Genomic DNA, 13,906 nt, shown 5'->3' on the forward strand with positions numbered 1-13,906 from the left:
GACAAAAAAAAGAATTCCTCATGCTATAGGAACCAAAGCAAGACGACAGGCTTCAGCTGCTCTGACTCGCCAGCAGATTTTACAAACTACAAAGGAACATAAAGGCTTCAACTCTACCCATCCTTTCTAAAGTTTTTTTCTTGCAACTTCTTGATCACTTGCAATGAAACTAAAGTGAAGCAAGCAGCAAAACAGTAATAAATTATTCCTTAGCACTCTGAACCTTAGTCTATTGATGTTGCCTTTCTAAATCACATTTTCTCCACTTCAGATCAGAACTTCAAATTGCCTGCTACCAAACCATTCTCTTCAAGAGCAGTCTACAATATCGAAAAAAAGAATACAAATACAAACCTTTCCATTACCCTTGAAAAAGGATAATACATTCCAAAGGAGAACAGATAAAAAAATATGAAACTTTAAATATTAAAAAGCCACACACAGCTGCAATACAAAATGTTTATGTTCCACATAAAAACCTTGTGAACTTTGCTCATAGTTTTCCATAACATTTCAGAATATCAGCGCTAAACATAGATGAATATATACCCCAGATCCAGTGATCTATTTCTTGAGCTATGTTTTTTCAGTTGCTAAGAAACTTCTTTCTCTTGTTTCTTGTAAAATACAAGTTTATAACACTCCACATGCTGTAGGGAATCATTTCTCATTGGATTGACTTTGAATATACCTGAAAGCATTTTTGTTGCCCATAGATTTTATCTGCTATGGTCCAATGAACTCCAGTGAGCTTGAACATGACCTTGACATGTTGATCTTTACCTTCAGGTGAAGATTCAGAAAGTAACTGCTCACAGTCAAGTTTAGAATTATTCTTTTCAGACAGAATCCTTGACCTTCACCGTTCCCTGATCTGAAGCCAAGTGAACTTAGATTTTTTCCCACCCTGATGTCTCCCTGTCACATAGGAAGTATGAATCCAAGGCTTGCTACCCACTTCATTAGGTACAGGTATGGGGATTCTTTTTTTTATTGAAAGTACAGCATACAGATACAGTGACTATTTCAAAATGTACTTCCAAGCACATAACTTCTAGTGAAAAAAGGAAAACATTTCCCTGAAAATATTTTCAGTATGAACGCACCCAAATAAATTCATTCTGAATTAATAAATCATTTCTTTGCCCATCAGAGTTGCGGACATAGAAAGGGACCCTTAAGAAAATGCATTTTCATACCTGTAGCAGAGCTTTCTGATCAGATCACATCTGTGTGTCTGCATTTAAAATATGAGTTTAATGCAAAAAGCTTTGAAAGTATGTTCCTCTAAGTATATAGAGCCATTTCACTGCTTAAAGTGATGAAGTCCTCTCTGAGTATTGCACTATTAACCGGTTCAAAATCTAAACTTACTTGTCTTACAGCAAACCATATCTATCTCACTTATATGTCAAAAAAACTGGCAGATTTTACATCAGTCCCACTAGCTTCACTGGGGAGACCAGGTGTTCAACAGCTTTGCAAAAACAGGTAATTTTACCGGTTGTTTAAAGCTGTAAACCCAAGAGTGTGTTAAAACCCATTCAGCAAGTTCAGAGGAGTAAAACCTAGATCCCTGGTCTATAAGACCCTGCCCTACAGCTTGGTCATTTACAGTGCCATTCATCTCCCATGTGCATCCTCAGGCAATAGACACAATAGTAATTACAGCATTAATTAGTAAGATGCATGGCAGAGTTTTGTGTCAAACCAAGTTTGGTTGAAAACCAAAATTACCCTTAAGATCCTTGCAGTCTGCTTCTTGGCAGTGCTTTGCACCTACTGCCAGATGCACCGAGACTTCTTGATGCTGTTTCTATGAACAGGCTAATACAGGGTAAGTCAATAATCATCAAAACTGTTGCTCAAATTTAAAAAATGGGATGTTACCGAAATCAATTGCTTTTATAAGAATAGCTGAGGCTGAGTGTGAATTTTTGGAAACTGAAAGACCAGTTTCCAAAATACTTAGACTAGTTTCTAATAATGTCCAAAAGCCATCTCAGTGTATTTATTCTTCTTGGTTCTTGACTTCCAGCAAGCAAATAATGTTCCGTTCTTCACTTGCAAAATGCAGCCTTTCATTATTCCCTGTTCCTCTTCACTCAAAAAAAACTGAGTTCTCCCATAGAAAATTAAATAGAAATCTTGTCATTTAATCTCTATGGCTCTTGAGCAAACAAGCCTCTCAATGAGTAGTATTTTAAAGGAGTTAATTTTTCTTCAGCCTCCACACCATTCTTTCTGCCTATGCTTTCCACATTTTTTCCTGCAAATGCGGTTGTTTTCTCTTTTTTATGAAATGCAGAGGACATACCTGCTTTACTGCAGCTGTCAATAATTGCAAATTCAGAAGCTAAAACCTGTTGGTCTGGTTTTGTTTTTCTCTATGTGCAAACAGTAGCCACTATGGCAGCCAGGCAGCCACAATAGTAGACCTAGAGACTCTAAAAACAGACTAGAGCAAAATCCAGAGCAAAATTCAGATCAGAGTAGAATCCAGAGCACACTGTGCCCAGGCTGGGTCTGACACCAGCTCCCCACCTAGACTGAGACCCGCAGCTTTCTCACCTCTTTCAAGACCAAAATTTTGCCCCCCGGGAAACTGAGGGATGCGGGAACCGCCGTGAATGGCACTGCAACTCAGTGCCCAAGAGCGGCAATCCCACAGGCCACAGGCACACCGATCCCACGGGACGCTGTTCCCGATCCCTCCCCACCGGTGTCATCGCCACTCCCGCCTCGCCCGTCACGGCCGCCACCGCGGGGCGAGGCCGCACCGCGCGGACCGGCCAATAGGGGCTCGGCTGCCGTAGGGCTCAGCCAATCAGCGTCCGCACCGGCTGCGCAGGGAGCGCGCGGCGGGTGGACGCGAAGGGGGCGGTGGCGCCCGGGACCCTCCGCCCGTCCCCGGGAGCGGGACCGGGATCCCTGAATCTGCGGAGCCTGAGCTCTGTCCTGCGCCTGGCGACGGTCCCGCCGGAGCCCTGGGGCTGTAGCTGCTGATCCGCGCCTGCTTTGCCCCCGGGTTGCTTCTTTCCCTGGCTCTGGCTGCAGCCCGGGCTTCCGCCCGCCCGAAACACTGAGGTCTGGAAAGAATGTTGACGCCTCATCCCTGGCCTGGGAGGGACAATAATACAAATCGAAATTGAATAAAATAACCCAAAAATTAATAAAATAAAATTTGATACAATAAAATAAATTTTAAAACACGAGAAAATTGAAAATAGCGATAACCAGCCAGCACTCCTCATGAGCGGGCTGTCGGAGCGCACCGAACACTTGGGAAGCCCCGCGCAGGAACGGCGCCACGCTCCCGCCATCCCGGCCCCGCTGGCCTGGGCAAAGCCACTCGGGGCTGCGGGGGAGCTCCTTCGGGCTGGTAGTTCCCGGGTGGGTCACCGGGACTCGCCCTCTACCTCCGCACACGGACCAGTGGGCTCCGTACTGGAGGGAGCGTCCCCGCTACGGACGTCACAGGAATGGGGCCCTAAAAGTCAGTGTGGCAGAATTTCTCCGTGTGTCTCCTCCTGTATTTCATATTTCGATTTAGCCGCTGCATAGCAATAAAAAAAAAAAAAAAAAAAAAAAGATAAAACCAAAAACAAACAAAAAAACCCGAAACACCAGACAAACCGTATTTTGTTGCTTTTTTTTTCTTGACTTTGGTTGTTTGCGGTTCGTTATATTTAGTTCGGTTTCTGGGTTGTTGGGTTTCTTTCTTAACTCAAAGACTGATTATTATATTTACAAACCACCAGTTCATAGAAATTGACTCTCTGGAGTACCTTTGTTTGTTTGTTTGTTTGTTAATGGTGGTCCAAATATTACGATATGATGGGAGGCTTCTATTAAAACTCACAAACTCTACAGACGTGGAAATAATTTCCGGATCATAGTTCTACTATTCTACCCTTTCCACGACCTCATAGCAGACATGATACATCTCTCCCCGGCAGCAGCTCCATGGTGGGTGCCTTCCTTGGGGAAGGCAATGGATAAATATTGAAATAAAGAACCGGCCAGAACTATTCCAGGTGCCGCTGACGATGCTATAGATGACAACAGGATTTTCGACTCCACCGACAGATGAACAAGATCCCGCCCTCTGCAGGAGAGACCTTTGCCATTTATTTTCATGACAGAAACTTTGCGTCTTGGGATAAAATGAATCGAGTAAGTGGGTACTTAGTGCACTAGCCCCGACATGGAAGGGGGAAAAAAAAAAAGCTACAGCTATTGATTCAAGCCTGACGTTTGAATTCCCTCCTCCTATTGCTGTCAAGCACGTTTAATCTTAAGTGAGCAAACGGAGGATCAGCTTTGAATCTGAAATTATTTCAGATACTGAAAGAAATTTGTATTTTGCATTGCGTCACCTACACCCTCGACTGCGATAGGGCTCGATCCTGAAACCTCACAGTTTTCTAAGTATAGACAACAATCGAAGAGATTTACCATCCGCTTCAGAGTTGTGAGCTACGCAAAACCAAAAAACGGTGTTCCTTGCTGCCTCTCTGCCTGCCCGAGGGCACACTCCCACGAAAAGCCCCAGATCGGACCTAAGCAGGCAGACCCGCACAGCTGGTGGGTCACAGCTGGCAGGTCGCTGGCGGCAGTCTTGCATCCTTTTGCCTGGTGAGCTGAAGGAGCATACAGGGAAAACAGATTTTCTGACAGTCTTTTTTTAAAGTTGCACTCATTTCAGGTTTTTCATACCAACAGTATGAGAAGATTTTTCCCTCAAATGAAAGTAACAACGATCCCAAGGAAGAGTGTTTGCAAAAGGGGCACGTTTGACCGAATGCAAACAGATAAAGTAGACTAGTAATGTTCAGCCTTTAACATCTCTACGCTGACCCTGTGCAAAACAAAACAAAAAAAATTGATTTTCAAAAATAGGGAAGCAGGCATAGGGAAGAATGGATTGAATTAGGGAGTTTTGCTGGTTTGCGAGTGAGGAGGAAAATGTTCAGACGAAATATTCAGGGACAAATTCTTCAGAGCTTGACCCAAAGACGCTGTATACAGTTGGATCTGGGCCGAGCTTCTGATCGTCAGAAGCATTGTGGAGAAACACGAGATGCTGCTGACAGCACTTCAGTGAACAACTAGACAAACAGTAGTTTGTCAGTAACTTTATTTCTTTTTTTAAAAAAATCGCATGACAAACTGGAACCAAGACCAAAATACTGTATCCACTGTACATCGTTCATTAGAAAACAAACATACACCACATTTGTATTCTACCAAACAGAGAGTGTATTTCCTTTAAAATTATATAGTGCGTGCTCTTAGATTCATGCTTTTCAATATTTATTTTACATTTGTTATTCAAATATTATCTGTTATAAATAATTGCAACTTGATCAAATGGTGCACCTGTTATGCAAACCTCTTCAGTGCTGCAAGTGTGGCTTTTTGTTGCCTGTTTTTATCTGTCTTTTCAAAAAGCTGTTGGTATTGCTTTATTATGACCTGAGCAAGCACATCTGAGATGTCAAATAAAGTGTACAGGTGACGCTTGCAGATCCGGGTATGCTGCTAAGCCCACGGCTCAGACTGCTGGGAACGAGTGACGGGAGAGCGCATAGAAAAAAATCGTTTCCAAAAGGCACAATTTTCTCGACACAAAGATACAATAAAAATATATGGCCACGGAAATGCGGGCGCCTATGGGGATGCAGTGCCTGTCCAGCGGGATCTCGAACCCGCCAGGGTTTCGCCCTCCCGCCCCTGTCCCCATTCCGCGGCTGCAGCGCCAGGGGCGACGCTGCGGATGGAGCCCGGGGACGCCCGCGCACCCCAGTCCGCCCCGCCGGCAGCGGCTGCCCAATAGCCTGCGCTCCCCCGCGACGCGGACTCCCGTGGGACCGCCTCGGGAGGCCGGGAGACCAGAATAAGATGGAGGGGGGGCTGCAGCACTCCCCTCGCCCCTGCCCCGCCGCGGCCGCCTCTCGCATCACTGCTCGCGGTGCCGGCTGCCACTCTCCGGGTCACTCTGGTCGTCGGTGAAGCAGACGTCCACGTCGCTCTCGTTGTCAGTCTTTTGCTCCTGCTCGGGTTGCGCGTAGCCAGAGTCACTCTTGTCCTCGGCCGCCTTGCCGAGGCTCTGCCCCGGGTGCCGGGACTTGACGTGCCGCTCCAGGTCGCGGCGTCGCACCAGCACCTTCCCGCAGTACTCGCAGCGGTAGGGCGTGTTGCCCTCGGCGTGCAGGCGGATGTGTTTGTTGAGGTTGCTGGGGTCCCCGAAGGGCCGCAGGCAGACCTTGCACTTGAGAGGCTTGTAGCCGGTGTGAGTCCGCATGTGGATCTTCAGCCCGTACTTTCGGGAGTACAGCTTCCCGCAATAGAGGCACAGGTGCCCGGTCTTGGGCTTCCCTCCAGCCGCCCCCGCCGCCCCTGCCGGCAGCGCCTCCAGCCTCCCGCGGCCTTTCTCGGCCGCAAGCTCGGAGAGCTGCTGCGTGTGCATGGCGATCTCCCGGTCGATGCTGGCCAGCGAACCCAGCTCGGCAGCGTGCAGCCCCGTTGCCGGCCCCGCGAAGTACGACACCGACTCGGGGTACTTGAGGAGGCCGCCGAGGTGCAGCTTCAGCGGGTAGTAGGGCGCGGCGCCGTAGAGCAGCTCCCCGTTGTAGACGGTGAGCGGCATCACGGGCAGCCCGCACTCTCCCGCGTACGCCTTCAGCCCCTCGAAGGGTGGCAGCGCGAAGCGCTCCAGTGCTCCGCCGGGCAGCGGCGGGTAGCGGGCGGGCGGCAGCGCGGCCGCGGGCAGCCCTCGCTCCACCTGCCGGAAGGCTGAGGCTTCCTCCAGCGGCGACAGCAGCGGGAAGGCTCGCAGCCCACCGCCGCAAGCCAGGCCCGCCGCCGCCGCTGCCGCTGCCTGCGGAGCGGCCTCGCCCGGCAGCGCCCCGCACTTGGGCGGTGCCTCGGCGGCGGCGCGTCCCGCCTTCAGTCCCCCCAGCAGTTTAGAGAAGCCGAGGGCGGCGGCGCCCCGCGCCTCCTCCCGCAGCGACCCGGCGGGGCGGAAGGCCGAGCGTGCCCCGGGGCACAGTGCCAGCCCGTTGCCGCCCGCCGGCCCCAGCAGCGGCCCCGGCCCGCGGGCGGCCCCCACGCTCATGTCCAGGGCGCGCTCCTGCTCCTCCTTCCCCGCCGCCCGCTTGGGCAGCGCCGGTTTGGCGAGCGGCGGGGAGGCGGGGGTGGACTCCCGCTTGACGGCCTCCCGAGGGCCGCAGCTGGGCGGCGGGTGCCCGCGCAGCGAGGCGGCAGGCGGCTCCTTGGGGGGCAGGCCGAAGGTGGTGGCGGCGGGCCGACCGTGGTCGTGGTGGAGGAAGGGCCGGCCGTGGCTCAGCGCGCAGTGGAAGTGGACGTGGGCCTTGAGGCTGTTGGGGTACTTGAAGGTCCTCCAGCAGTACCAGCAGATGTACCGCTCCTCCCCTGCAGAGGCAAGCGGAGGGACCCGTCAGCGGTGGCCGCGCAGCCCCGCGCATTCCCGCGCCCCCTCAGCCTCGTCCCGCCCCCTCCGTGCCGTGCCGGGATGCGGAGCGGTGCAGGCTCATGCGAACGGGGCGCCGTAGGGCCGGGGGGAGCAGCTGCCGCCGCGAGTCCTCTGTCGGGGGGCCCATCTGTTGGCGTTTGCAGAGGAGGTAGCGTATGTCAGGGAGTCGGCTGCACGGAACAAAGGCCAATCTAATGATCGTGAGCCCCTCATTAAGCGGCGAGACAATATCCGATATGTATGGGCCATATGTAATCGTTCCCTTTCAGAGGACAATGCCCTTTGTGCCCCGTCCCCTAAACATTTCGGCTTCTCTGAAGCGGAACAGACCTCGGTAGCTGGGCTGTGATGACTGCCCGACACCACAGAGGCTTAGGCTCCGCTTTCCCCCTCCTGACCCTGCTTGTCAGGAGGGTCTTCCCAAGGAGGAGCATCTCCCCAGCCCCGATGGTGAAACGCTGCCTCTGTGGCCACCTGTCTGGGAATATTTTTCTTTATTTCGTTATTTCTCTCTCTCTCCCTCACTCTCTCTCTCTTTTCCTTGCTTCCTTCCTTTCCTTTCCAACTCGCTCTCCCTCATTTTCCCTTTCCCCTATCCTTTCCCTTACATTTTCCTTCCCTTTCTTTTTCTTCTCCCTCTTCTCTCCTTTCCTTTCTGCTCTCTACACGTATCCATCTTTCCCTCTCTCATTTCTCCCAGTCACCACAATACAACAATAATCCCATGAATTTCCCCCTGAGCTCTTGCCCACTCTGATCGTCCCCAGCTGATTCTCACCCCGCAGTTTAATGCACCGAAACGCCAAAGGTAAGGCCAAGTGCCACACGGCAGTGAGAACCTATTCCAGGCCTGAGGCCAGCTCCTCACGTTTCGGGGAACCCCGTGGGGAAGGACGGGGATAGAGGTGTTTCATTGAGCACCGTGTCTGTCGGGGCACACGGGGGGCAGCGGGTCACCGAGGTGGACACGATGGCCGCGACCAGCCTCCCGAGAGGGCTTTGGATAGGCGTCACTCTGTGGCCGCTGCGGGTGGAAAACGAAATCTTCGCTCTCCGCGGGAAAGTCGGGAGCGAACTCGCGTGGAAGGATCCTGCGCTGTTGCGTGTCTTGCCGCCTGTGCCCTCGCCTCTGTGCGCAGCCCTTCCTCACTTGCCATGGAGAGGCGGTCCCGGAATCTGCAGCGTTGTGAAGTCGTTGGTCTCTGTTTTTTCTCCCGTCGAGGACGGAGGGAAGGAGACGGGGCCGTGTCTGCCCGGACCCCGAAGAGGCAGCGGCCGAAGGAGGAGGAACCACGCCTGCAATCCTACTGCCATACATCGAAAACGGGTAAAGGAATGGCGCGGATGGAAAAGAATGGCCACGGATCTCCGTGGGCTCCCACCTGCAGCCTTTTCTTGCCTTTACAGGTCTCTCCAGGGTCTATCCTCAGAAAAAAAAAAAAAAAAGAAAAAAAAAAAGGAAAAAAAAAAAAAAAAAAGGAAAATATAGGGGGAGAAAAAAGGGGGAAGAGGGGCGAAGAAACTAAAATCACCCCTTTTTCATCACGGTAAACCGAAATAAATGGGGTCAAACAAAGAAGAATTCCGAAGTTTTGATTTGGTTTGTTTGGTTTTGTTTTTTTTAAAGACTCTGAATTTCTTCCTCCCTCTTTTTTCGGTTGGTGGGGTTTTGAGGTTTGGTTTTGGTTTGGGGTTTTTCAGCGTATTATCTTTAAAAGAAGAGCACTTCAGCATACTGGTACACTTCGTCCGTATTAATTAGTCTGGAAACTGTGGGGCTGGAGACACAGCAGATCCCTAGAGTCAGTCTGCAACTCAGCCTTGCTTCGACGGGACGAGGAAGATGCCACAGGCTGGGAACCTCTTGCAAACCTGAGCTCTCTCGCTTTTATTTCCTCTGGACAGCACTAGTACCCATCCGCAGACAGGGGCTGCTGCAAAGGGGAAGATGGGGACACAACCCAGCAGTGTGTCCTTTCTTGTAGCAGAAATTTCTCCTAGCTTTTCGAGGGGGTGACCCGCCGCAGACCCATGGCCTCATTGTCCTTAAGTGTGGGGGGGGACAGAGACGTGCCCGAGAGTTTCTTTTCCTCGTATAGCTTCAGTACAAGGAGGGATTTGGTCTCTTGCACATCGCACGAGTCGATGGGACGTAGCAGCCAGAGCCCGGCGTTCCGTCAGCCATCCCTTCGTGCCGGACCCTGGTCACCCTGCGGAGCGGCCAGCCGTGACAGGGGGAGGGGGCAGCCCCTGCCCGGGTCGTGCCCTCGCTCCATTCCCGGGGACACTGCCAAGATGAAGGGTCTTCTCCGTCGAGCAAGAGCGGACGGGGGTCCCTCGCCGCCCACCGAGCCCGAGGGGAGCTAGTGCCGGTAACAGACTGCTACCGCTACAGACGCCCTGGGGAGCGGCCGGACACGGGATCAGCGGGAGGGGTTGCCCGCCGCCGGAAAAGTCCGACAGTTGAACTCTGAAGGCTTTCGTCTTCTTTTCCCTCGTTTAATGTGCTGCCAACTTATCATTTTGTTAACACCCGTGTAATTCCAGCTAAGAATCAGTTTGTGGATTGAAACAGGCCGTCCCAGATGGATGTCCTCCCCTTTCCAGTATCCTGGGATATCCTGATCTGAGTGTGATTTGACACCGGCTTAACTTTTTACCTAATGCATCCTAGTTTACAGGGACTGCCTAGTAACCGTTTTGACTTGACTATGTGAATCTACCCTCAAGAGAATCTGAAAAGAGTCTCTGAAACTCTGACTGAGAAGCACGGAAAGCAAACCCGATGTTTTTAAAAATTATTAAGCCAAATTGCTGTCTCGCGTAACAACCATAGCGATGTTTCACAGAAATCCCATTTGCCTATCAAAGGATCATTAAATCGTGCCGATGACGGAACGACTCGACGCAAAGGGGCCTTTCCATACGCTACTGAGTTAATAGATCACCCTTTAAATATAAGCAGATGGAGTCTTATTGTAAAGGGTGTCGGGTTAAAAGTCACTGCAGCTATACTGGCATTTATTTTTCTGAGGGCCCGCGTTTGCCTGCCGCAGTTTGAGTTCCCGTCAAAGGTGTCAGTTAAAGAGAGTTTGTTCTGTTTCATTTAATTTGTTTGCTCTGAAATGAATGCCCGCATCTGTACCTTTCTCGTCGTGCGTCGGGGTGGCCGTGACGGGGATGTCAAACCACTGCGCCAGGGGGTTGGAGTACCAGACTGTGAGCTCCTCTCCCGGCTGGACATCTCTCAGCGCCCGGTAGAAAATCTGGGAGGGTGAGAAAGGAAACTTCTTCAGGAGGCTTGAGAGGGGCGGCAGGTGGCAGAGAGTGGTGCCAGGCCAGCCCGGAGCCGCGAGTGAGATACCTGTCCTCCTGGCAGATCCGCAACAGCCTCCAGTGTCTGCTCTTGGGAGTTTCGGGCAGCCCGGATTAACCCTATCCACTCCAGAGCTGAGCTCCCAGCTTCATCCACTAATTCCCCTCTCACCATCCGCACCTGAAAGACAGTCGGCACCGCTGTCATTTTCACGCCAGATGAAACACAAAGAAAGCAAAAGGCTTACCCGTCTCCCTGCTTGTCTGCCCGCTCTGCCTTGCCCGGCGAGCCCGGTTCCCCGAGCTAGGCAGGGGGCTGAGCATCGCAGCTGGAAGCAGGGGCGAGAGCATCTCCTTTTGCCGCCCGTTTGATGCTTCCATCCCCACCCATCTTTGGGTAGAATCTCCCTCGGCTCTCAGGTGCCGTGGGAGAGCTGCGGCTGCCCTGGAGGGAGTTGCTGCTCTGAGGGGTAAGGATGGAAAACCCGGAGCCCGGCGGGGACCTGCACCATTGCGAGGGGAAATGGAGTTTTTCCCTTGGGTCGCACTGGTTCAAACGCACCTTGTTCAGTCGCAGCTTCTGCACTGAGCTTAACGCAATATTAAATGCCCAGTTAAGATATTTTTTTAAAGAGTTTGTGTAGTCTGAGTCTGTGCAAAGCAATTGCGGCATACAGGACTTGTCAGGAAACGGGGAGGGAAAAAGGGGAGAAGATTCTACTTAGCTACAAAGTCCCTGTAGCCCCATACTTTATAATCTGCTTGCCCATACAAAGAGAAAATGAAGTGCCCATTCCCTGAATGACCGTGCAATAAAAGTAATCGGAACAAAGCAGTCTAAAGCGAGAAACCAAGGGAGCCAGATGAGAAATAAATTTGAGTGGGCTGGCAGAGCGTTTAAAAACAATTAAAGGGCATTAAAAATCAGAGCGGAACGCGTGAGCCGCGGCTGCCCGGGGGGTGGAAGGAGGGGTCTCATCCGCAGCCCACTGAAGAGCCTGATGGACGGGGCGAGAGCCCTTCACTGCCTCCTCCTCGATCCTTCCCAGCTCGGACATGGACTGACCCCGAAGCCGGTAGCTGGCTGTTCGTCATCCCTCCCGCTCCGGCTGTGTGTGTTATTTGCAGCTTCGGGAGCTGGAGCTGGTCTGAGGCTTTGGGAGGAGGTCGAGCTGCCCCGACATCTCCGCCTCCGGAGTAGCCCCGGCCCGCTCCCCTCAAGCTTCCCTCCGACCCAAGCGAAAGGACAATCGGCCGAGGAGAGGGATGGGAGGCACGAACCCAAACCAAACGCAGAAATAAATTGGTGCATCTGCTCCTTCCCCGGACAAAACACGGGGACTGTGAAAGCCACATGCCCCCGTCTCACCGGAGCTCCAGGGTCGAGGAGCCGGCCGTAGCACGTCCCCGCCCTACTGGGCAATGCCCCAGTGAGTGGAGCCCCGGGGGGCGGGGGCCGGCCGGCGGGACTAGGGCCCTCCGACGCCGGGCACGGGGCTCAGACGACGCTTCCAGCACGTCTATGTCCAAGGCGGGGACGGGCGCGTCCGCTCCTCCGGGAGAGCTCCCGTATCCCCCGGCCTCGCCGCGGAGGCCGGTCGCGCTGGGGACCCCGGCGCTGAGGAGGAGAGGGAAAGGGCAGGGGCGGGCAGGCTTTCCTGGCAGAGCCACGGGGAGATATCTCAGGACGCTCTGGAAACGCTTCCCTTTCCTTTCCTGGCTCGCCCAAAGAAGGGAGGATCGAAGAGAGACGGGAGAAGAGCAGCCTCTTCTCCCAAAGCCGGCTTCCCCCAAGTCAACGAATAATCAAGGTCCAGCGGTGCAGGAGAGACCATAGGAAAATACCTTTTTTTTGGGTCCTGGCTCCTTGCGGTCTGATAGGTACTTGCCCAGTTTGAAGGTGCCCGGCACAGGACCCAGGCGCAGCCCAGCCGGGATGCAGCTCTCCGCGCTGACGCTGATGGCCGGAGCCCTGCTGGTTTGCATCGCTGCCGCTGGGTGTGAGCGCTCGGGAACCCCAACTACTTAAGGGTGCCGGAGTGACAGCGGCAGGCGGTGGGAGGATGAGCACAGGCGTATCTCCGCCCGCAGAGTGACGCGGCGGTGTGTGGACGCTGGCTTTTCAACGGGAGCAGGAGGGGTACCCCTTGGCAGGGGGATGCTCTGGGGCGCAGAGTTTGGTGAGAGAGTTTGGCTCCTCGAGCAGCTGCGGAGTCCCATCCAAGAGGGTCACATGGAGCCTTTCCCTAACCCTCCTGCATAATCAGGCGGAGTGAATGGCTGGCAGACAATGGGCCAGGCGACCTTCCCATTCCTAAAAATCCAATTTGTCAAGGGCAAAGAAAAGGCGCTGGTGAATCAAAGGTCTGGAGGGACCATTAATCCTCAGCATGGGGTATTGTCCCCGAGACAGTTACGATATTTTAAGTGACAAATCCACTGTATAATTTCTCCATAAATTTTACTTCCTTTTATTGTTCCTCGACAAACCAGTTTTGGAAAATAAGTGACTATTTTAAGTCTACTTGGCTGAGCCTTTTGAGGTTTAATATACTTCAAAGATTTTTAATTCTCTTCCCTTTTCTTTATTGTAAAGGAGATTAAACAAAGAGATGGGGAATGTTTTGAGGACTTGTTAACTTCTATTGATTCCCGGCGTGTGCCATACAGAATTTGGGCAGGTACTTGATGGGAAAACACCAGAAAATACCTACACTTTTTTTAAAAGAACTACCATATTACCATTTCAGTGGTTTGGTTTCAGGCCAGTAATCTGTTCAGAAGAGCTTTGATCCTTAAGGAGGATGAATAGCACAAAATATGAGACGCCGTAACCCTTGTAAAACAGAAACCGCTGCACCTGCGAGTGCTGGGGAAGTTGTGTCTGTAGTTCATGCGATTAAGGAATAGAGACAGGAGGAAATAGAGACATACAGCCACCAGGAAACAGGAAGGCATGGCCAGCAGAAAACACAGATGTCTAGCAAACAGCGTGCAGTTGGATTCCTCGTTTAATACATCCGCGGGTTCTTGACCACACGCAAAATTTCTTGCACCGAGACCTCTTTTGGAGGTGGAACCTGCAAAAAGCGA

At 52.3% G+C, this 13,906-nt stretch overlaps 1 protein-coding gene across 1 annotated transcript; it reads right to left on the minus strand.

Moving 5' to 3' along the window:
* Nucleotides 1-5,515: 5,515 nt before the first annotated feature.
* On the minus strand, nucleotides 5,516-12,799 carry PRDM13 (PR/SET domain 13). Its single transcript, XM_027694320.1, has 4 exons — nucleotides 12,659-12,799; nucleotides 10,863-10,994; nucleotides 10,644-10,764; nucleotides 5,516-7,437 (listed from the first exon to the last, which is right to left on the minus strand). Exons 1-4 carry the CDS (start codon nucleotides 12,797-12,799, stop codon nucleotides 5,963-5,965), a joined length of 1,869 nt encoding a protein of 622 aa, XP_027550121.1. The 3' UTR covers nucleotides 5,516-5,962.
* Between the last annotated feature and the right edge of the window lie 1,107 nt (nucleotides 12,800-13,906).

Source organism: Neopelma chrysocephalum, unplaced genomic scaffold (genome assembly GCF_003984885.1).
Source record: "Neopelma chrysocephalum unplaced genomic scaffold, ASM398488v2 Primary Assembly neopelma1_23b, whole genome shotgun sequence".
Lineage (NCBI taxonomy): Eukaryota > Metazoa > Chordata > Aves > Passeriformes > Pipridae > Neopelma > Neopelma chrysocephalum.

What these genes read in the sequence shown, in the direction of transcription:
- PRDM13 (XM_027694320.1), bottom strand. Translation starts at nt 12,799, where the DNA reads ATGCAAACCAGCAGGGCTCCGGCCATCAGCGTCAGCGCGGAGAGCTGC. An exon ending in AGCCAGGACCCAAAAAAAAG is followed by an intron (nt 10,995 to 12,658) that starts GTATTTTCCTAT and finishes ACTGTCTTTCAG; the next exon opens with GTGCGGATGGTGAGAGGGGA. An exon ending in CGGATCTGCCAGGAGGACAG is followed by an intron (nt 10,765 to 10,862) that starts GTATCTCACTCG and finishes TCACCCTCCCAG; the next exon opens with ATTTTCTACCGGGCGCTGAG.